At 44.8% G+C, this 24,376-nt stretch overlaps 2 protein-coding genes across 8 annotated transcripts in view; one reads left to right on the forward strand and one right to left on the reverse strand.

The window, feature by feature from the left end:
- The window catches only part of BAIAP3 (BAI1 associated protein 3), a 325,750-nt gene extending 312,840 nt beyond the window's left edge, over positions 1-12,910 (forward strand). For all 6 annotated transcript variants that reach the window (XM_033963395.1, XM_033963398.1, XM_033963399.1 and 3 more), the window contains 4 exons: positions 4,108-4,228; positions 7,286-7,409; positions 10,007-10,212; positions 11,611-12,910. In XM_033963395.1, the coding sequence (XP_033819286.1) occupies positions 4,108-4,228; positions 7,286-7,409; positions 10,007-10,212; positions 11,611-11,714 (555 nt within the window). In that variant the 3' untranslated portion in view covers positions 11,715-12,910. The remainder of the gene's footprint in view (positions 1-4,107; positions 4,229-7,285; positions 7,410-10,006; positions 10,213-11,610) is intronic.
- The window catches only part of TSR3 (TSR3 ribosome maturation factor), a 43,745-nt gene that overhangs the window by 2,507 nt on the left and 16,862 nt on the right, over positions 1-24,376 (reverse strand). Inside the window, exons 4-8 of one of the 2 annotated variants that reach the window (XM_033963402.1) lie at positions 20,312-20,505; positions 19,083-19,256; positions 16,495-16,558; positions 16,237-16,411; positions 14,579-14,943 (exon numbers count right to left, since the gene is read on the reverse strand). In XM_033963402.1, the coding sequence (XP_033819293.1) occupies positions 14,920-14,943; positions 16,237-16,411; positions 16,495-16,558; positions 19,083-19,256; positions 20,312-20,505 (631 nt within the window). In that variant the 3' untranslated portion in view covers positions 14,579-14,919. Of the gene's footprint in view, positions 1-14,578; positions 14,944-16,236; positions 16,412-16,494; positions 16,559-19,082; positions 19,257-20,311; positions 20,506-24,376 lie in introns of those variants that run through there. The other variant, XM_033963401.1, reaches the window with a different exon arrangement.

The raw sequence follows: 24,376 nt of genomic DNA on the forward strand, positions 1-24,376 counted from the left end.
ATTCGTCGCAGTCCTTTTTAGTCCGAGCTCCACTAAATAGTTTGGTGTCGTCCGCAAATTTTATTATCTCACACTTCGTCCCTGTTTCTAGATCATTTACGAATATATTAAATAGGCAATCCTCCTTGGGTGGTGGTGGTGTTTTTTGTTTTTTTAAATGTCCCCCAATTGGCTGGTTAGACAGCAGTAGAATGTCTACCACTACCTACAATCAGAATGCCATGTATAGAATATGCCTCTGTGTGCCCATAATTAAGTGCCTATGGGCGACCTACACAGAATCTGAGGATAATCTACAGTACTAGTTGCTTGACAGTGCTGCTGAATATGCATGTAAGAGGTGACTAGAGCAGTGTTCTTCAACCGCCGGTCCGCGGTGCGATCGATGCGGTGTTATCTTCGGGCCGGCTCCCCTCTTCCTTACTGCCGCAGTGCACAAAGCTGCAGGCAGTGGCTCCTACGTGCGTCCTGCGCCTCAACCGGAAGCATTCTCTCCGACGTTGCTACGTCAGAGGGAAGGCTTCCGGAGGAGGCACGGGACGCGCTGCCCACGGCTTTGTGCACTGCGGCAGTAAGGAAGAGAGGAGCCGGCCCGAAGAAAACACCGGGGGTGGCATAAAACGGCCAGGCGGGAGCAGGTCAGAAGGTAAGGCACAGCATGGAGCATACACAGCATGTGTATAATGGAAAAAAGAACCCTGCTTTTTGAGGCCTCACTCCTTAAATAGTATCCTAGGCTAGCTTTCCACTGCCCTATTTTCAAACCTGCTGATTTTTTACATGATGGATAAATCATATATCGTAATCATTAATTTAATTTTTAATCGCATTGTTACATAATGTTCATCCACAAAACAAAGCATTAACTGAATTAGGCAAAATTGTCTGATTCAGTGTCTGATAGAGCTTTTGTTAAAATTGCCTCCTTTTCCCGGTAAACGGTTATAGGGAAGGTAGAAGCAGAGGCCTACCTAGGGTATGTGACACCCGGGGCCCATTGTTTTTATGACACCCCTCCAATGTAAAAAAATATTTTTAGTAATGTTCCCCCCAGGTGCCAGCCATGAGGGGGTGTTCCCGGCCTAGGAGTCATGGTCCCGGAACTTCCCTTCTCACGGCCCGGTGCCAAGGCTCTGGATAGTCCACATGGCCCAGCATGTTCCCAGCCATCTCTCCCTTTACCTTCCGTGAAGCAGAAAAAACTGCCGGCCTCGGCAGTGATTGAGCTACGTCACCCGCAACTCCCCTTCCTGCTTTCTGTGTCTGCCTCTGCAATCCCGAGCGGAGACGGAAAGTTGCGTCATTGGCAGACGCAGAAAGCAGGAAGGGGAGCCGCGGGCGGTGTAGCTGAATCACTGCCGAGGTCGGCAGTTTTTTTTCAGCTTCACGGAAGGTAAAGGGCGAGAAGGCTGGGAACTTTACTTTTTTTTTTAACTTCGCAAGCCCGTGGTTTTAACCCGCAAGTTAAAACCACAGACATGCACTGCGGGGAAGGGGAAGAGATCGGGGCAGGCAGAGAAGCAGAATCGGAGCACAGAGCAGGGTAGGGGAAAAGACCTGAGCGACTGGTCCTCAGCAGTCGCTTATTTTTGGATCGGTCAGCACAGCCGGTGTCCCTCATTTTTTTTTTTAGTGAATCGCTGCCTGCCTACATTTGAATGCCATTCCCCCTCATTTGCATGTGTGGATCAGAGGATAATCGGGACAGAGGTTAGTGAATCAGGTCAGAGGGAAATCGGGTCGCAAAGGGGTCGCTAAGTAGTCGGAACTTGATCAGTAGGCTTAGTGAATCTATCCATTAGTTACCAATAACCCAGGTTACCAGTAAAATAGCACATCTTAATGGTAGCTCACTCTGATAACTTACTCTCCATAGTAACATAGTAAACATAGTAGATGACGGCAGATAAAGACCCGAATGGTCCATCCAGTCTGCCCAACCTGATTCAATTTAAATTTGTATTTTTTCTTATTTTTTCTTCTTAGCTATTTCTGGGCAAGAATCTAAAGCTTTACCCTGTACTGTGCTTGGGTTCCAACTGCCGAAATCTCTGTTAAGACTTACTCCAGCCCATCTACACCCTCCCAGCCATTGAAGCCCTCCCCTGCCCATCCTCCACCAAACGGCCATATACAGACACAGACCGTGCAAGTCTGCCCAGTACTGGCCTAGTTCAATATTTAATATTATTTTCTGATTCTAGATCCTCTGTGTTCATCCCACGCTTCTTTGAACTCAGTCACAGTTTTACTCTCCACCACCTCTCTCGGGAGCGCATTCCAGGCATTCATTACCCTCTCCGTAAAGTAGAATTTCCTAACATTGCCCCTGAATCTACCACCCCTCAACCTCAAATCATGTCCTCTGGTTTTACCATTTTCCTTTCTCTGAAAAAGATTTTGTTCTACGTTAATACCCTTCAAGTATTTGAACGTCTGAATCATATCTTCCTTGTCTCTCCTTTCCTCTAGGGCAGTGTTTTTCAACCTTTTTTGGGCAAAGGCACACTTGTTTCATGAAAAAAATCACGAGGCACACCACCATTAGAAAATGTTAAAAAATTTAATTCTGTGCCTATATTGACTATATATAAAGTAATTCACTTGAGTGCCACCGCCGCCATCGGGAACAGGCCGGCGCCAAGTTCTCCCTGCTTCTCTTCCCCGCGGGGCCGACCAACTCTCACCACCCGTCGTCAATTCTAACGTCGGAGAGGATGTTCTAGGCCAGCCAGGCTTTTCCCGATGGCGGCGGTGGCACTCAAGTGGCTAAAGAGCCGCAGTTTGCCGGCCTAGGGACAACACTGGAGGGTGGCCAGCTGTGCACCCCCTTGGGACGTAAACCCGGGGTGGGGCAGACCGCCCCCCCCCCACCCTGGTATGCCACTATCTGTACCTCACTCCCTCCCTATGACCAAAAATTCTCCTTTCTTCTATTCCCCGTGTACACAACCATCTCTTTCCCTCCCTTCCTCTCTCCAAAGTCCATGCCTTCTGTGTCCAAACACTCATTCCCTCCCCCACCTCAGCATCTCTTTCCCTCCCTTCCTCTCTCCCAAGTCCATTTCTTCTGTGTCCAAAAACGCATTCCCTCCCCCACCTCAGCATCTCTTTCCCTCCCTTCCTCTCTCCCAAGTCCATGCCTTCTGTGTCCAAAAACCCATTCTCTCCCCCACCTCAGCATCTCTTTCCCTCCCTTCCTCTCTCCCAAGTTCATGCCTTGTGTCCAAAACGCACTCCCTCCCCCCTTTTGTGTTCCGTGTTTGCCTCCCAGCCCATCTTTGCAACTTTCTCAGCAAAACGAAGCTCAAGCCGCAAGGCTTGTCTTCTGCTTCCTGCCTGCCCTGCCGCGCACAAATAGCCGAACGGAAGTATTCTCCGACGTCAGCGCTGACGTCGGAGGGCAGGCTTTGCTTAAGCCCTCCCTCCGACGTCAGCGCTGACATCGGGGAACGCTTGCGATCGGCTATATGTTAGCTGCAGGGCTTGCAGGAACAGAAGACGAGCCTCGCGGCTCGAGATGTATTGAACTCCGCGGGTCCCCCGTCCAGCTCTCTCCTGTCCACATGGGGCGGACCGCCCCTCTCCCTAGACTGTGGCCTAGGACCCTGGGGGAGCCCGGGCCCCCTGTCAGCTCCGGGCCCCTGAATGCAGAACTGGTGGTACTGCCCTGATGGCAGCCCTGACCGTACGGCACACCAGGCAACATCTCGCGGCACACTAGTGTGCCGCGGAACAGCGGTTGAAAAACACTGCTCTAGGGTATACATATTCAGGGCTTCCAGTCTCTCCTCATACGTCTTCTGGCGCAAGACTCCTATCATTTTCGTCGCCCTCCTCTGGACCGCCTCAAATGAATAAGAGTCAGCTCTGCCTTTGCTCCTCCCCTAAGTCAGCCTATTGCTATATAGTAAATAGTCAGCTGTTTTGCAAAGTAATAGTCCAATATTTTGATGAATACATTTTAAAACACAGGGACAAGCAAGTCATGCATTCAGCACCTACTGGCAAACGCATAACACACTTTGGAAATCAGGCCAAATCTGTATTCTGAAACTTTAAAAGGCAAATCTATTATTGAACAATCCATTTTTTTTTTTTCCCCAGAGGTCCACCGAACACAATAAATACGGAAGAATAAGCATCAAATGTTACTACGAAGCTTCGGAGCAGAGACTCTATGTTGAGGTTCTCCATGCAGCAGATCTCATTCCACTAGATGCAAATGGTATAAAAGAAATACATTACATTAAGAAAATATTGTAATATATTTGTGACATTAGCTATATAAATAGTCAATAGGATATTCCCAGTAAAGCAGGCAGCAATATTATGTCTGAATTCTGGAGATTTCTTGAGACTTATGCGTATGTTTTTCAGATCCCCAGAAACCCTTTGTTTCACTAAACAGCTGGGGAGGTATTATCTATACTAGGGGTGTCAAAGTCCTTCCTCGAGGGCCGCAATCTAATTGGGTTTTCAGGATTTCCCCAATGAATATGCATGAGATCTATTTGCATGCACTGCTTTCATTGTGTGCTAATAGATCTCATGCATATTCATTGGGAAATCCAGAAAACCCGACTGGATTGCGGCCCTCGAGGAGGGACTTTGACACCCCCGATCTATACTGTATTTAGAACTTTAGATTTTAACTGATATCTAGTAAACCTTCTTGTGCAAAAAGAAAAGTTTTTATTGAATAGACAACCAGAAAAATCACCACTTCCCCTAGTGCTGTTCTCTCACATCTCCTCTAATCTGCCATGGATCCTTCACCGTTTCTGTGCTGGCAGTGCCACAAATGCTGAAACATGAGTTTTAGTCAGCTGGAACAAGTACTCAGCAATAATGTGCATTCTTGTGTTCTTATAGCCTGTTATTCAGATAGACACGGGGAAGCTTCTGCTGGCCCAAAGATTGGTAGGATGGAATCTTGCTACTCTTTGGGATTCTGCCAGATACTTGTGGCTTGGACTGGTCATTGTTGTAAGCAGGATACTGGGCTAGACAGACCATTGGTCTGATGCAGTATAGCTATAATACCTGTGCTGTGAAAGCACTGATAAATGCAGACCTTTTTATACCCTCAAAGAACCCCTCAAAGAACCCCTAATTTAATTAGAAAATTAAATGCCTAAATTAATCATTTATAAGCACTTAAAAGTAGAAGGCAGAGCTATTTTCTATTGGCCAGTGCTGTGAAATCTCTTTCCGACTGTATGTAGTATTGCGGAGGCTAGTTTTCACAGAATAATGCTGCAACAGTTTAGAGCAGGGGTGGCCAAAAGGTCAATCGCAGAGCCCATCCCAAGCTCCGCGATGGACTTGTGTTGCCCTTGCGTTCTGTTCTCCCTGCTTCCCCGACGCCAGGCAAGGCATGTACAAGCGCCGGGCCCACAGCCTCCCCTCCCCCTCCGCCACCCCCCCCCCCCCCCCGACGTCAATTCTGATGTCGGAGAGGAAGTTCCGGGCCAGCCAGAAATCAGCGGCAGTGGCTTGGGGGGGGGGGGGCAGGGAGAAAGAAAGACAGAAAGGGGGCAAAAACCTTCTTGTAAACCTTCTTGTGCAAAAAGAAAAGTTTTTATTGAATAGACAACCAGAAAAATCACCACTTCCCCTAGTGCTGTTCTCTCACATCTCCTCTAATCTGCCATGGATCCTTCACCGTTTCTGTGCTGGCAGTGCCACAAATGCTGAAACATGAGTTTTAGTCAGCTGGAACAAGTACTCAGCAATAATGTGCATTCTTGTGTTCTTATAGCCTGTTATTCAGATAGACATGGGGAAGCCTCTGCTGGCCCTAAGATTGGTAGGATGGAATCTTGCTACTCTTTGGGATTCTGCCAGATACTTGTGGCTTGGACTGGTCATTGTTGTAAGCAGGATACTGGGCTAGACAGACCATTGGTCTGACGCAGTATAGCTATAATACCTGTGCTGTGAAAGCACTGATAAATGCAGACCTTTTTATACCCTCAAAGAACCCCTAATTAGCTAGAAAATTAAATGCCTAAATTAATCATTTATAAGCACTTAAAAGTAGAAGGCAGAGCTATTTTCTATTGGCCAGTGCTGTGAAATCTCTTTCCGACTGTATGTAGTATTGCGGAGGCTAGTTTTCACAGAATAATGCTGCAACAGTTTAGAGCAGGGGTGGCCAAAAGGTCAATCGCAGAGCCCATCCCAAGCTCCGCGATGGACTTGTGTTGCCCTTGCGTTCTGTTCTCCCTGCTTCCCCAACGCCAGGCAAGGCATGTACAAGCGCCGGGCCCACAGCCTCCCCTCCCCCTCCGCCCCCCCCCCCCCCCGACGTCAATTCTGATGTCGGAGAGGAAGTTCCGGGCCAGCCAGGGAACTTCCTCTCTGACATCAGAATTGACGTTGGGGGGATGGGGGTGGGGGTGGGGGGAGAGGTTTTTGGGCCCGGTACTTGTACATGCCTGGCCTGGCGTCGGGGAAACAGGGAGAAATCAGCGGCAGTGGCTTGGGGGGGGGGGGGCAGGGAGAAAGAAAGACAGAAAGGGGGCAGAGAGAGAGAAAGAAAATGGAGGGGGAAGGGAGAGAGGAAGAAAAAGTTGGACTCATAGAGAGACAGAGAGAGATGTTGGTTGGGGAATGGAATGAGGTCTAGAGGAGAGGAAGCATGCAGGAGGCAGAAAGACATATTGGATTTACAGTCAGAAGAAGGAAGTGCAACCAGAGACTCATGAAATCACCAGACAGCAAATGTAGGAAAAACGATGTTATTTTCAATTTAGTGATCAAAATGTGTCCAAATTTATATCTGCTGTTTATATTTTGCACAATGACCCCCTTTAACTAAACTGCGATAGCGTTTTTTAGTGCAGGGAGCCTATGAGCGTTGGGAGCGTGGGGAATTCAGCACAGCTCCCTCCGCTAAAAACTGCTATCGCGGTTTAGTAAAAAGGGGAAGGGATATATTTGCCTATTTTTGTATAGTTGTTACTGAGGTGACATTGCATATTTTAAAGTCATCTGCCTTGACCTCTTTGAAAAAAAACTGAATATAAATGATAATTAACATTTTCTCTGCATACTGTGTGCTTTGTGTTTTTTTAAAATTTTGTTGGTAGATCATTTTGACTTGGTCATTTTAAAAGTAGCTTGCAAGCCAAAATAGTGTGAGCACCCCTGGTTTAGAGAATATACGAGTATTTGTTGAAACTGTAATAATCTAGTGTCACCTAGTGGTTCAGTCAGAAATTACACAGTTGTTACTTCCCCACTGAATACCTTTCTTAACACCCCTTTTTTCTCACAGGTCTTAGTGATCCATTTGTCATTATTGAGCTTTGTCCGCATCATATTTTCCCAATGGCTAAAGGACAAAGAACTCAAGTAAAAGCTAAAACACTGCACCCTGTCTACGACGAGCTTTTCTACTTGTAAGTAAATAAATAAAGGCATCTTTTCCAGTGTTCTCCCCACAACCTTTTGAATAGACGCACCACCCAGCTGATTTTACTAACCACTTCACAGGAAGTTTTAAAGTACTGCACAGTACTCCCCTGACCCCCATCTTGCTACTGCTTCATGAAACCCAGCTGGTAAAAATTCTGCAGAAAGAACACTTTCTTTTGCCTGGAATTTTAGCAATTTTTAAAGACACAATAAAGAAAAAAATGATTCAGAGATACTGCACGTGCGACCTATGTTTTGGGAAACAGCCTGTCTGAGTTTATTGTGTTAAGATCTGCCCAATAGAAATCTTTTGATTTTCCCATAAAATTTATTTTTGAGGAAACAAATTTAGTATGAGATTCTGAGACTACAAAGTCTCAGAATCTCATACTAAATACTTATGGATCTCATATGGAATGCTTAGCTTAGCATTACCACTCACTAATGTGCTAGCACAGAGTTAGGCAGTAGAGAATGACATGGGGAAAAATTCTGTCCCCTTCACTGTCCCGTCCCACCATCCTCTGCACTGTCCCGTCCCCGCTGGTCCTTTCACCGCCCCGTCCCTGTTTCTGCCATCCCCTTCACCGCCACGTCACCGTCCCCTCCATTCCATCCCCAGCACCCTTCACACTGTCCAGCAGCTCCCTCTCACCGGCCAGCCGTGCATTTCCCTCCCTCCCTCCTTTTCTTCTTGAAACTGTCAATTTCTATAAGGCTACGAGCTGTATTACAGCCGGAGTCTTGAAGTCGCGTCGGGTTGCCTGCTAGAAAAGTCTCCTCCGATGCAACTGGAAACAGGAAGTTGCGTCAGAGGAGACTTTTTCCAGCAGGCAATGCAACGCGACTTCAAGGCTCCGGCTGTAATACAGCTCGTAGCCTTATAGAAATCGCCAGTTTCAAGAAGAAAAGGTAAGGGAAAAGGAGGGAGGGAGATGCATGGACAGCCAGCGGGAGAGAGTGGGCTGCCGGCTCGAACACTCGTTCACTACTTGTTCCCCGCCTTGTGCTGCCATTCACTGCTCCACGGGGCGGTGAATGGCCTTGTCCCCGAACTCACGGTGACCTTTTTTTTTGGTCACCATTTTGGCGGGTTACCCGCGGCTAACAACCACAGTGTCATTCTCTATTAGGCAATTCTGGTCCTCGAGAGCCACAGGCAGGTCAGGTTTTCAGGATATCCACAATGCATATGTATGAGCTGCAAATCTATCTTGTGCATATTTATTGTAGATATCCTGAAAACCTGACCTGTCTGTGGCTCTTGAGGACCGGAATTGTCTACCCCTATGCTAGCACATTAGTGAATGGTAATGCTATTAACACATAGTAACATAGTAGATGATGGCAGATAAAGACCCGTGTAGTCCATCCAGTTTGCCCAACAGTCACATTCATTTATGAGGCGATGTTAAACCAACAAACCAGTGATCATTCATTTTACTTGCTAGGTTCCACTATAAGTTGTTTTTCCCCCCCTCTCCCTTGAGATAGGCAAGACCTGTACTCTGACTATATGAATATGAATTTTGGTAAAAATGTGCTTTCTAGCTCCTGATCCATATTGCTGCACATAGGCCATAGAAATCCGCCTGGCATCGGCCCCACTGCCCCACCGCTGTAGTTGCCATCCAAGCTAACTCCAGCCTATCCCGATCACTCTTGCCACATACAGGATCCAAACCGTCCATCCAGCATCATCGAAGGAGAGTGTGGCGCAGTGGTTAGAGCTACAGCCTCAGCACCCTGAGGTTGTGGGTTCAAACCCTGCACTGCTCCTTGTGACCCTGGGCAGGTCACTTAAATCTTCCAGATAGGTAGATTGTGAGCCCAATGGGACAAACAGGGAAAATGCTTGAAGCACCTGAATGTAAACCACTTTGAGTGTGGTTGTAAAACTATCCCTTTCCCTGATGTCTGGCAGAACCCCAAATAGTAGCAACATTCCAGAACTCCTATTGTGATGTCATAATGCCTCATTCCACCAATGCCTAAGAGCCAACCTCATCAGTGATGTCATAATGGCTTCACTGTTCTATACTTGGCTCACTTAGAGAAGAGTGTGGTGCTGCTCCTTGTGACCCTGGGCAAGTCACTTAATCCTCCGCTGCCCCAGGTACATTAGATTGTGAGCCCACCAGGACGGACAGGGAAAACGCTTGAAATACCTCTATGTAAACCGCTTTGTGTGGTTGTAAAACTACAAAAAGGCAGTATACAAGTCCCAGTCCCTTATTGGCTTCACTGCTGGGGCAGCCATTTAAACACCCCTTGTGTACATCATAACAATGTTATTTTACTGCAGGTACCTTTAATGTAGTGAGACCTAGTGGATCCTTTTGCAAAGCTGCACTGCCAAGCAGCGCACATGCAAAATGCTGAGCCGCCTGCACAGCTTCGTAAAAGCCTTCTGTGTGTTAATGGCATTATAGTGCAAGTTAGTGGCTAGCTGACTTATTTATTGATAATTCTTGCATTTGCCCAATAAGAGCTCACAATCTGCAAAGAATGGGTTAAAACCAATATTATCACTATAGATCAGAGATCCTCACTATTCCCCCAAACTCTCTCTCTTTTATAGTTCAGTAACATCGGAACAGTGCCGGAGGAAGTCGGCCTGCATTCTGTTCACAGTCATGGATCATGACTGGTTGTCTACCAATGACTTTGCTGGCGAGGCCATCTTACCCACGAACGTCATCTGTGGTTTGAATAAGCCCCAAGTGCCTGGAGGTGTGAAAAACGTGCAACCGACAGTGCTGCAACTGACCCGGCCAAAAGCCAACGGTAACACTTCATCTTTCTTCAGTATAATGCTTTCATTTCCCTCAGAAATCCCATGCTTTCTTAAATTCAGAGACTGCCCTTGTCTTCACTGCTTTCAGTGGGGAGTGGGGGGTGGGGGTGGGGGGGGGGCTGTTCCATGCAACTACCACCCTTTCTGTAAAGAAATATTTCCTTTGATTGCTCCCGTTTACCCTTTTGTCACCCTTGGTATATTACCCCTCGTACCAGAATAAATGTCTTTATCATGTCTTCCTTACCTTCTCTCTTTCCTCCAAGGGCTATATATTTAAATCATTAACCATATTAGTGGCTACATTCTGAAGCAAATCCATCTGCTTCAGATTCTTTTATGGTTATTTAAAATTCAATTCTCTGCTATAGTTTAACACATTGTGTGTATGTGGTATATCAAGCCTATGTAACAAATACATATAAATAAGACCCCAATATTCAACATTGGTTATATCCAGATAATTGACTTAACTGTCACTATCTGTTGATTTTTAGCAGCACTGTTAGGCTAGTGCCACTGAAAATCATTACAGAGCACTTCAACACTATCTGGATAATTCCAGAACAAAGCAAGGATGGAGTAAGTTATCTGGAGAATGGAAATGTTCTGCTAAAATTGGCTCACCTTTAGCCACAACTTCACAAAAATTCAGCAAAATTAGTTCAATCCTATGTCAGGGGTGTCAAAGTCCCTCCTCAAGGGCCACAATCCAATCGGGTTTTCAGGATTTCCTCAATGAATATACATGAGATCTATTAGCATACAATGAAAGGAGGGACTTTGAAACCCCTGGTCTATGTGTTCAGCCATTTTGTTCCTTATAATAGTTTCTACAATTTTGTCTGACCCCGATGTCAAGTTTACAGGTCTGTTTTCCTGTATCACCACTGGGCAGTGAAGTTGGCAAAAAAAATTAGAAGTCTTCTTTTTGCATACACTGCCTCCAATACATATTCATTATGAATTTACTATGAACACGTAGTGGCCACCTGTAAGATAGCCAAGCATGCAAATCCCTCTTATGCATATACTTATTAGTGATATCCTGAACCCTCGACATGTCAGGGCTTAGGCATTTCATTCCTTGGGCTACTGGAAGGCTTGGGACCACAGGAAAGGTTTACTTTAGACTATCAAATATCAGAGAATATAAGAACCTGCTGACCTTATTTATTCAAAAATTTCTTATATACTGTACATCTACAACGCTGCATGATTTACAAAATACATACATAATTTAAATCAAAACACACAACAGGGTTAACAGAGCAAAACATAATAAAATACCAAAACAATACAAGGTCATTATTATTCAGGCCTTTTTCATGCATACTGAAAGCCAAAGCGTAGCTTCCTGCATTATCTTCCTGGTTGTTGTTTTCCAGTTAAATCTATACTGAAGATGCTAGATGGAAGATTGGACAAAGAAGCACAAGATTTTGTGAAAAAACTGAAGGAAATAGAGAAGTACATGGGAGAGGATGAATGAGGAACTCAAAACAGGACACAGCGTTTGTTCAGAAAAACAGGGGGGGGGGGGGGGGGGAAGTGGTTAAGAGCGTTGTTTTTATTTGGTAACCTGAAACATTACTTATCTTTTGCTGAAGGAAAATCAATTTCAGACACATGAGGTTACCCATTTGTTGTCTCTTCTAGGAAATGATTGTGATACGGTCTCTAGTGCTATTTAATTTTAGAAGTCCTCTCTGTTCCAGCTTCTACCTGATGAAAGTAATGTTTTAGTGTAAGCCCTGCCCTGCGCTGCGCTAGGCCTTACAAGTGTGGTACATAGTTTCCTTTGTGTTTGAACATGACTTAAGTGTCATCAGACTAAACTTTAAAGAGGGATTTCTGCAGTCTTGTGTGTACTGATGTGATGTCAACTTTACCAAACATGGATTATCCTGCCTGTGTGCAGCGCACGGGTTCTCTCCTTTTATGCACCTCGTTGTAAGGCTACTGCTGTGAAACTACTGAAAGTGTGGTCTGATTAGTAACCCAAATAAAATTTTGACTTTTTATTCACTCTGGAATTTAACCATTCTGTATGCCCAAGTCTATTTTTATATCTGTCCTGATGTCATTTCAATGTAGCTGTTTGGAAAATGTTGTTTACCTAACAGAATTTAAAAGTGAGACAAAGTAAAAGTACATTTTACATGTTTGATTACAATGTTTTATATTGTATTTTGCATCTAATAAAATGTGAAACACCAAGGTCGATTATAATGTTTTACTTGTTTTGATTTAGTTCAGTCCATTGTATCCACGTACAAAAGGTAATTCCCCATCTCCAGAGGCTTACAATGTTAGTTTATATTTGAGGCAAGAGAGGTTGAAGTGACCTGCTCTAGCTCACAGGAGCATTGTGCGATTTGAACACTGGGTCTGAAGACCATGGACCTTGCTTAGAAATACCAACTTGACACATGGTTTGCAAAGGAGCAGAAACTGGGCACATTACCATTGTAATACCTTTTTCAGCACCAAACCCCGCCATGAAAGCCACAATGCAGTATATTTTTCATAAGAATGGTACTTGTACCACATTGCGGCAGAAAGCAGTTGGGTTCGTTAGCATTCTGTCCTCTCAATATCCTTCAATACAGCCTAAGGTAAATTTCAAATTCCCTGCATACAGGACTTGAGAATAAAAAGGAGGCAGAGGCTTCCACTTGTGGGCTTCGTAAGCATCAAAAGCATTTGTTAGCTTTTAAAACCAAAATACAATATTATAAAGCCAATTTAAGGACACTATTTTTCAAAAGATTTTTTTAAGTGGTTATGATGCTATATTCATACTATTGGGACTTATATTACTGTGCAGGAGAGACCTGTGCAGTTTTCAGGTAAGCAGGGTACACTATACCAGTGGTTCCCAACCCTGTCCTGGAGGAGGACCACCAGGCCAGTCGGGTTTTCAGGATAACCCTAACGAATATGCATGAGAGAGATCTGCATTAATGGAGGTGCCAAGTATGCAAATCTGCTCCATGCATATTCATTAGGGCTATCCTGAAAACCCGACTGGCCTGGTAGTCCTCCAGGACAGGGTTGGGAACCACTGCACTATACTAACCCCCCACTTTTACAAAACCAAAGTGCAGTTTTTAGTGCTAGTCACTGTGGTAACAGGCTCTGACGCTCATAGAATTCATGTGAGCATCGGGGCTGTTACTGTAGTGCAGGGGTGTCCAAGTCCCTCCTCGAGGGCCACAATCCAGTTGGGTTTTCAGGATTTCCCCAATGAATATGCATGAGATCTATTAGTGTATGCTAATAGATCTCATGCATATTCATTGGTGAAATCCTGAAAACCCGACTGGATTGTGGCCCTCGAGGCGGGACTTTGACACCCCTGCCGTAGTGGCTGCTGCTAAAAACCATGCTATGGTTTGGTTAAAGGGGGGAGGGGTAAGGCTTAGTGTCACAAATTAACCACTGCTTTGCTTGTCAGTTCTCTTCAGCAATTAAGGGGGGCCTTGAGGAGAGTTAATGCTCAGCCCTGGAGGTAAGTTGCACAGAAACTATCTACCTTTTTGGATCCTTCCAGATACTAGTGATCATAATTGACCACTGTTGGAAAAGGGGCACTGGGCTTTCTGGACCTTTCAGACCCAGTATGGTGATTCTTATGTTTTTATGAAGATGGAGAACTCAGATATGCCTAAAAAGCATAGTGTGGCATAAATGAAGGGTGAAATGGTAGTGGTGGCAGATCTCTCGATTGCTAACTAAGGCTACCAACTGGATCCAGATTTGCAGGACACGGGTTGATCCAGTCCTGGGTGTACCCCATTGCATGCTGGGACATGTAGTCTTGCTTTTGTTAGGGAATGCAGTGGGAAAATCAAAACTAGAAATCCCAGCATGCAACAGGGTACACCTTGGACTGGATGAACCCTGTCTTGCGAATCTGGAACCAGTTGCCAACCTTGGTTATGATACCTTTTCTTAATATAATCAGGAAAATAGTATATAATACTGCTCATACTGGACAATACATATCTGTATTAGATGCCCAACATACTTGAAGGGCTCTGGCCTCAGAATCGGAGCCCACGCACAGCAGTGAATCACAAACCGAGAAGATCCGCGTAGTTAACACAGCTCCTGCTCCAATCATTGGCCAGTAATTTAATCTTTTTTTTGAAAACATTTTTTATAAAGCAATTTAATGAAGCTAAAACCCTTTCAACTTTAAAGGGGTATAAAGGGGTTTTAGCTTCATTAAATTGCTTTATAAAAAATTTTTTCAAAAAAAAGATTAAATTACTGGCCAATGATTGGAGCAGGAGCTGTGTTAACTACGTGGATCTTCTCGGTTTGTGATTCACTGCTGTGCGTGGGCTCCGATTCTGAGGCCAGAGCCCTTCAAGTATGTTGGGCCTCTAATACAGATATGTATTGTCCAGTATGAGCAGTATTATATACTATTTTCCTGATTATATTATATGCTGCTGGGGTAACTAGTTTTAGGTTGTATACTAGTACCTTTTCTTAATAAGCATTCAAGAACATATCAGTCCCTTCTTCAGATGAGGAGTAAAAGGAGGCATTTACAGGGTGGGCCAAAAGTAGGTATACAGTATTTAGTCATTATTTCTTTTTATTTTTGCAGGTATTGAATATGTATAATACAGTACTGAACAATAATCAAGTAAAAGCGAAATGATGTGACTGATATAAAAACTTCACTTGAACGTTATTCTTGACACCTGTAAAATAAAAAGAAATAATGACTAAATACTGCATACCTACTTTTGTCCCACCTTGTATATCTGAAGATTACTTACTATGCAGGCAAAAATGTTTACATGACAACTATTAAGGAGGTTTCAAGTACAGAATGGACATCAATTAGCAACTGTGACTAGAAAGTTAAATTATCATCCCAGCAGTAGTACAAAATGAAAAATCTCAAACTGCAAATGGCAAACCTTACTACATCTACTTCAAGGCATCAATTCCAGGCTTACCTTTCACTTTAACATTCACATCAAGCTCGGCAAGATATTAGATTTCAATTGACTATCCAATGATCTGAAAAGTAAAGAAGGGCTGGTACATAGGAATAGCCTTAATGGGTCAGAACAATGGTCCCTCAAGCCCAGTAGCCAATCCAGGTCACTAGTACCTAGCCAAAACCCAAAGAGTAGTAATATTCCATTCAGAATCCTAAAGAACAGCAAGATTCTAGAATCCCAAAGAGTAACAAAAAATTCCGGAACCCCAAAGCAACATTCCGTTCTACCAATCTAAGACAAGAAGTGGTACTTAACCATCTTTCAATCACACAACCACTACACTTCTACCAACATCTAAAGAAAGCACTATGAAAGAATAAATTTATGAAGCAAAATATATGAAATATTACCTGGGATTAAATAAAGAAATTATACTGAGACTGTAAAATCCATGTGTCAGAGAGAACTAGGCAGCGAGAGATTAGAGAAACTGGGCCTCTTCTCCCTTGAAAAGAGGAGATTGAGAGGGGCATGATCGAAACATTCAAAATACTGAAGGGAATAGACTTGGTAGATAAAAACAGGTTGTTCACCCTCTCCAAGGTAGAGAGAACAAGAGGGCACTCTCTAAAGTTGAAAGGGGATAGATTCCGTACAAACGTAAGGAAGTTCTTCTTCACCCAGAGAGTAGTAGAAAACTGGAACGCTCTTCCGGAGACTGTTATAGGGGAAAACACCCTCTAGGGATTCAAGACAAAGTTGGACAAGTTCTTGCTAAACTGGAACGTACACAGGTGAGGCTGGACTCATTTAGAGCACTGGTCTTTGACCTGGGGGCCGCTGCGTGAGCGGACTGCTGGGCACGATGGACCACTGGTCTGACCCAGCAGCGGCAATTCTTATGTTCAGTCATATTGTAAAACAGGTGAGAATTGATGCATTATTTTACTCAAAAGCCATTTTCAGATTAGTAGTGAGTCTAAAATTGACAAGCTCAAGAGTCCTTCAGCTCTTTAATCTCTTTTTGATTCCTTTCCAAATAACCTGTTTTGTGGCTGTGGCTCCGAGCTTTCCATCTTCATCTGAACTATCGCCGTGTCCTTCCACATCCTCTTCAGAGCCTCCCTGTGTTGCTCCAACATCACCATCATCTTCCTCGCTGTCCTCCTCAGTACAGTTATCATCTTCATCACTTTCATTCCCATCTGCTCTTTGCATTCTGAAAAAGGCAAACTTCTCATAAATCTTTGCATAAAACAGAAGCCACCAATTTTGGAAGTTCTACAAAAGAATTGCGTTTACCTGCTAGAGCTGATCTGCCTGTTAGGATTGGAAAATTCTTTTCCCGAGTCAACATCAAAGAAATCTAAAACACAAAATGAAAACTGTTCCTATCATAGTTTCCAAAACAAGTTATTTAAAACTAGAGGCCGAATGAATTTTGGTTTTGAATTTGACACACTTGAAACTGGCCCGAAATCCGGGTTTGGGTTTTAAAAAATAACCAAATAACCAGATCAAACCAAAACTCCCCTTCCCACCTCCAGGCCTACCTGAAGTAGCCCCCTGGTGGTATAATAGTCTTGTAGCATATACAACCTTATAGCCAACCAAGGGACTCGACACGGTCCGTGTTTCGGATAACACGCCTTCCTCAGGGGTCCATGGTGGTTAAGGTATAAAGCAAACACACGCCAATCACGATCAAATGGGGTCAAGTAAGTCTTTGATTGTAATTGGCGTGTGTTTGCTTTATACCTTAACCACCATGGACCCCTGAGGAAGGCGTGTTATCCGAAACACGGACTGTGTCGGGTCCCTTGGTTGGCTATAAGGTTGTATATGTTACTGCATTTATTAATAAACAACGCCTGCATCTTGTACATTATCTGCAGTCTGTTCGTTGTTTTCTGCTTGCTGTTGTTTACCGCAGACTACGTTGGATTTTCTTTCTCCCTTTTGGGTATAATGGTCTTTTCAGGGTAGGAATGAACTCCACATGTTCCTGCCCTGTGCGACTGCTGAGACTATTGCAGGAAGTTTCTGCAGCTGTTTCTACTAGAACCAGCCATGCGCAGGAGTGTGTGGGGATGCTGCTATACCCATTACCCAGCAATGACAAGGAAGGCCCAAGAGTGTAGCGCAGTGGTTAAAGCTACAGCCTCAGCACCCTGGGGTTTGGGGTTCAAACTCACGCTGCTCCTTGTGACCCTGAGCAAGTCACTTAATCTCCCTCATTCTCCCAGGTACATTAGATAGATTGTGAGCCCTCCAGGACAGACAGGGAAAAATGCTTAAGAACCTGAATAAATTCATGTAAACCATTCTGAGCTCCCCTGGGAGAACAGTATAGAAAATTGAATAAATAATATAAATAAGAAGAGGTCACCACCAGGAGAGGTGGGGAGGAGAGCAGGTTCATGTCCAGTTTCTACTGAAACTAGGGTTACCACACGTCCAGATTTCCCAAGGGGCAAACACAACGAAGCCCATTCAATTTCTATTGGCTTTGTCCAATTTGCCACACCGGAAATCGCCACCACAGCTTTGTAAAAGGGACCGTTAAATTATTATTTCTTTTGTCACATGGCATCTTTTTGTTCCTTTAGGCTTTCAACTTATTCAGAATATTACAAATGGGTAAAAAGTACAGATAAAGACTCGCAGCATTATCTGCTATCTTTCTCCTCATTTGTACAACCCTCATCTTCCCTAACCATCATAGTGACAGTGTGCATTCAGGGACTCCCTCTAATTAATGTCATATAAACTATGCCGAGCCTAAGCAATAAATGGCACTGTTTTGACAGCTGGGACTCACTGACTTCATAGTCTCTCTTCAACCAAGGAACTAAAGGCAGGAATCAACCTTGAGTCTGTAAATTAAGCCAATTTCATTCAGGGTAAGGTATTATTTAGTCATTAAAACAGCATTAGCTGTAAATTAACATCAATTTCTCAAGAACAGAAGCAGTTTATATAAAGTGCACAAACAAAATATATACTGTGTGCATGTGTGTGCAGATAAACTTTCTGGTAGATATGTCTAGGAGTCCTGACTATAGAAAATATCCTACTTCTCATGAGTTGTGTTGCAGAAGGATGACATTTACATTCTTCAACTTCACCTCCTTCTCCAGTGGCTATAGTGCCCCCTTCAGTTTGTACCAAAGCAATCGATCATCATTACAACATAAGAACTAGGAAGGAGGGGTACGGAACTCTTCGGCTGAACTCTTCAGCTAGGGGGTAACAGAATTTGAGTTTGTATCCATCTCGTATTATCTGCAGCACCCAGCAGTCTAAGCTGATTTATGCCCACACCTCCCAATAGGCCATTAGCCTCCCTCCTATCTGCAGAGGCACGAATACTGATCTGGCATCATTGAGTCTTTTTGAAGGCCACTGGGGCACGGGGTGTGGAGGACTGAGTGTGCCTTGAGTTTCTGTACCTCTGCCGAGAACTCTGGTATGTTCTCTGAGTAACTGTTCCTCTGGAGTACTGGCGAAAGCTCCACAAGTATGACTGCAGGCTGGCCAGATAGGTACTGCAAAGGTTTCCCTGTTAGCTACAGACTTCCTTTCCCAGAGTCTGTATCCCCTCTCAGGCAGAGCTGTCCCATGACCACTGGGAACCTCTTGAGCACTGCAAAACTTCCAAAATAAGAAAAAAAAAATGATCAGAGCAAATCAGAACAACGCTTTCGCAACTTGCTTGCAGAAGAAAAAACTGAAGGCGGCACTACAGCTACTGGAGAAGAAGGCAAGAGTTGTGAATATAAATTTCATCCTTCCACAACACAACTCGCAAGAAGAGGATTATTGCCTATAGGATTTCTAGACACATTGCACCAGAAAGCAAGTTGAGTGCATTCTACGAAACTTTATACCTATTTCTTCTGTTTCTTCATCCTGAGAATTGGCTAAAAACTCCTTCTCAACCTGAACCACTTCCTCCACATTTTGACATATTGCATATTTCTCCAGCAAGTTCTTGTTCAAGTCGAGAAACACTTTTCCCCATTTAAATTTCCGCAGAAGAATTGTAGCTAGATCTGGAAAGCCTAAAATGAGAAGCACACATTTTAAAAATAATTGTGACAGAGCCCATACGTGTAAATTTGAAGAAAGGTATTCAAAATCTGGAAGGAGGCATGAAGATGTGAGCCAGTGCCGAGGGTTCATCCTAGGGCTTAGAATTTCACTTTTACAACAGACTGCACATTCCAAATCACTCTTACATCCTTGACTACAGGCAACAGAAATGAGAATAAAATACCATACAAAAAGTCAGCTTAGACACAATTGTATGAGCTACTCTTTCTGTAACAATGCCTGTCATTCAGAACAAGAGAATTGTAAATTCAAATCCTCAAAGCCCTATCTGGACACGAGTGCTGGACCACTGTGGAGAGCTGTGCCCTGAGAAGATTATAAACTCATCAGATCACAGACTATGCTACAGAAAAACTGCATGAACATAGATGGATCAGCAAATATGAACAATGCCTAGGACTGCCAAGAGATCTGTCAACTATTATATATATTTCCCAGGGAGAAGGAATAGGAAAAAGCAAACTATTTATAATTCACATCATCTATAAATTCTGGGCAGAGTATAAAATTATTATTATTATTTTTTTTTAAACCCAGATAAATTCCTTGAGATAATTTCATGTTCAGATGCTCAAACCCAACCATTAGCCATATAATTATCTCTAAAATAAAATCCAGATTATGCAGTGCTATAAGATGACACCTAGAGAATGACACGGGGATAAATTAGTCCCCGTCCCCGCAGGAACTCAATTTCCCTGTCCCATCCCCGCGAATTTTGTCACTGTCCCTGTCCTTGCCCCATTCCTCCTGTAAGCTCAGCCTTAACTGCACAAGCCTCGAACACTTCATGGCTTCAAAGTGTTTGAGGCTAGTGCAGATGAGGACAGAGCTTGTAGGAATGGGGCAGGGACAAGAAAAGAACTTGTGGGCACGGGACAGGAAAATGAGTTCCTGTTTCATTCTCTAATGACACCATCAATTACTATCAAGAAAGAATAGAAAACACTCAACTAAAAATGACCCCCCCCCCCCTTCTTAACTCTCTACCCCATCTACTTACCAAGAATGCAGAATGTGGCAGAAAATGCCTCTACACAAGAGAGCTTGCACGGGCGCCCATAGTTAACAGGATTGGCAGCCACTAGGTAAGGCAGCAACCGAAGATGGCTGCCCCTCATTTTAGCAAAGGGAGTCTCTTCCAGTTTGGCCCAGGAGCAATCAATGACAGCAACACCACTGTCTGCAACAATCTGTCTAAAGAAAAACAAAAAACAGAATCTGCATTATATTCAAAGATCTCTATTCCACAAATAGCAAAGGCATAGAAAAGAGGATTTAAGTTTTGAAAAAAACATTCCAATACTACTAAGGCTCCTTTTACAAAGGTGCGCTAGCGTTTTTAGCACACGTACTGGACTACCCGAAAAACTACTGCTTGTTCAAGAGGAGGCGGTAGTGGCTAGCGTGCACTATTCCGCACGTTAAGGTCCTAACGCACCTTTGTAAAAGGAGCCCTAAACTGTGACAGCGGTTTTTAGTGCAGGGAACCGTGCTGAATGCTCCGTACTGCTCCTGACGCTCATACAGTTCCTATGAGCATCGGGAGTAGCACAGAGCATTCAGCACGGCCTCCTGCGCTAATAACCGCTATTGCAGTTTAGTAAAGGGGGAGGGGATACAAACTATCTTTGCAATATCTACAGTGAAAGTACCTTTAAACAAGCATTTGAAAGAACATTTTAAAAATTATTGTTGACTTTTACAAAGCTGCGGTAGAGGTAAAAATCCATCCTGCGGCTTTGTAAAAAGAGCCCTAAATCATTAGGAAAGCTGCTAAAAGGTAAAAAAATGTTTAAATCATAAGAAAGCAGAAATTTAGGGCTCCTTTTACAAAGGTGCATTAGGGCCTTAACGCGCTAAAATGCCGCACGTGCTAGCCGCTACCGCCTCCTCTTGAGCAGACGGTAGTTTTTTGGGTAGCGCATGCTATAGCAAGCGCTAATCCAGTACGTGCGCTAAAAATGCTAGTGCACCTTTGTAAAAGGAGTCCTTAGTAGCAATCATTAGAAATTTCAAGTCATATGAACAATTATAAAAGGGAAAAAAAAAACCCCTATAAAATTTTTTTAAATATTGCAAAATTCAAGTCAAATGTCAAAAATTCTAAACATTTCAGAAATCATGAAAGTAAGATTAGTTTCTGTGATTTCCATATTACGCATACAGTCTTTGGTATAAATACAAGAGCCCTATATGCCCTTCTACAAGCACTCATCCAGAAAACTGGGCCTAAATTCAGGCAAGAAAGGGCCTTTCAATATGGGACACAAAATTAAACTTGTTGGTTTCTCTATTATTTCTTAAGCGCTTCTGTGGAACGTTACATCTTCTCATTTATGGCTGCGCACTAAAATCAGCCAACAATCCCTCCATAAATGCTACACTACAGCAAGATGGGCCCTGTAAGCTCATCAAACTAAAACTTTTGGGGCGTCTGCTAAAATGTGTTAAAGTAATTACAGTATTTTCACGCATATAACGCGCGGATTATACACGATTTTACAAACCGTGCATAACCATGCGCGTTATATGCGTGAGCGCATTGTACAAATTTTTTTTTTACATAGTTCCTCCCCCCCACGTCTGATTCATCCCCCTGCCCCACCCCAAAGGACCACTCACACCCCCCCCCCGACATCCAATTCATCCCCCAGTCCCCCCCACCCCCGCACGGAGAAGCTGACTATCGTTGGTTCCCGATGCCAGTGAGCCCTGCTGCTTCCTCTGCCGGCGGTCCCGCCCCATCTCTGAGCCCTGCGCTGCTTCCTCTGCCACGGTCCCGCCCCTTCTCTGACGTGATGTCTATAGAATTTCCCTTTAAGTGTTTCCATGTTAACCAGAAGCAGGTACCATGTATTAATTCAAATGTTAATGCATAAACTGTAATTTAAAAAAAAAAAAAAGTGAAACACCCCTTCTTGATACAGCATTAAGCTCAAAACTTATGCACTTTTAGAGTAAGCCCCCAGGCGTTCCCCTTGTTGGGAGAAGAGCTGCCGATGGTGGGCCTGGATTTCCCAGCATTTCCGTCTCAGCCTGGGTGAAGTTGGGTTTTTAGGACAGTGGTTGATCCTTTAGCTGGCGTTTTGGAGCCATGGTGACAAAGTGCCAAACTTTTGAGAATATTAGTTTGCACATTTATATAGCCGATAAAGGACGTCCCCGAAGTCACCCATTGGACGACCCACAGCTGGATGACCAACTAATTGGTTATGGACGAATCAATGGAATGTCCAAGAGATTTTCCACCGTCTATGCCAGATTTTCGATTGTTTATTGGTACGTTTAAAAGTCATGTGGACGGCATACGTCTACAAAAGCACCGATCTTCATCTCTTAGTCGTACTAGGTCGCCTTCATCTCTGCACAGTTCTCCACGTGGTATCTGGCTGAGGGAAAGTTGAACCTACCCGAGCCTTCTGCTGCTGCTGCTGTGTTCAGGTAAGCTACTACTCCTGATCCCTTAACAGTTCTGGTTGTATAGACATCTCGCTTGCCTCTTGTACTGTCTAGATCCCCCCCCCCCCATCTCCAAACATGCAGATGCTCCATGTTCCTCCTACTAAGAACCTCCTTCCTCTTTTTCAGGACCTGGCTAATGGATGACAGATGCTACAGCCACTGACTACAGAGGAACGAATGGACCCGATTCATGGGAAACACACATTTTGCCTCTCCCCCTTCCTCCATCCTTGTCTGTTTGGGGGGGGGGTCCCTCCCTATTTGTGGAGGTTTGTCTGGATTGGAGGTTCAGGTTTTCCGCTGAAGGTGACCAGTTTGTGTCAGCACCGGTCTGGTGAGGTGGCCCAATTGTGGATATTGGCCAATGTCACTGAGGATGTAAGTCTTGAGGGTTTGGTTACCTGATTGAAAAGTCTGGAGCTTCCCCTCAGGCGCCTCGCGAAGACGCTTCGCAAAGGCGCGAGCTAAGGCGCACGCGCCTTTGTCATGCGCCTTCGTCGGCACGCCGAGCGGCTGCACGCCGCTGGTGCGGCTGTTTTTAAAGTTGGGCTCTCCTGCTGGATCGGGAGGGGGGCGGAGCAGGGCTCCCACGCTCATCTCCTCGGTGCGGAGGGCCGGCGACGAAAGGCTGCACGCCGCTGGTGCGGCTGTTTTTAAAGTTGGGCTCTCCTGCTGTATCGGGAGGGGGCGGAGCAGGGCTCCCACGCTCCTCTCCTCGGTGCGGAGGGCCGGCAACGAAAGGCTGCATGCCGCTGATGCGGCTGTTTTTAAAGTTGGACTGGGCCTCCCACTTTGAGCTTAGCTCCCCTCAAAATGAATATCTCCCTTCCTGTAGCTGGTGAGACATTTTGGTTTTCCATTATCTTGGTTCCAATTTCTGCTTTTGTCTATCTTCTATTAATTCTCTTTCCAGGCCTTGGGAATCCCGGTTCCATCCCCGCGGGAGTCCCGTGAGCCGGGGGGGGGGGGGGGGAGAATCCCCGCAGGAGTCCCATAAGCCTGGGGGGGGGGGATCCCCACGGATTCCTGCAATCCCCGTTCCCATGCAGACCTCTAGTCCCAATGAGATGCAGTTGGTAAAGTCCACAAAATATGGTAAGAATAGGCCTTGTGATGTCCTTTCAGTCATTGGGATTCTGCCAGCTACTTGTGAGCTGCCCTGGACACTGTTGGTAACATGATCTGGGCCTCAATGCACCATTAGCCTGTCCAGTATTACTTTTGGCCCCCTCTCCACTCACAGAGGCTCCTGGAAGATGCCTACCTGCAGCTGCCTCTGCTCCTGAAAGACCTGCTGCATGCCCTGGTGCAGCTGCCCCACTAGCTGCACAAGCTTGATATTGGCCTCAGGAGGGGTGGCAACTCTTGGGGGCGGCAACTCTTGGGGGCACTCCCTGGACTGGTGGCATGTCCACATATATATCCTCTGGGACCCCCCAGCAATCTGGTCCACTCCCACATCTGCCTCGCCTCTGCCCCATCCTCCTCCACCACCTCCTGGGCTGCCTCCTAGAGCATGCTATCCTTGTCCTGTGTGTGGTAAGAACATAAAGTTAGGATGGCCACATCATGCTTGGGTTGTATACTAGAACAGCTGGCAGGG

Source organism: Geotrypetes seraphini, chromosome 11 (genome assembly GCF_902459505.1).
Source record: "Geotrypetes seraphini chromosome 11, aGeoSer1.1, whole genome shotgun sequence".
Lineage (NCBI taxonomy): Eukaryota > Metazoa > Chordata > Amphibia > Gymnophiona > Dermophiidae > Geotrypetes > Geotrypetes seraphini.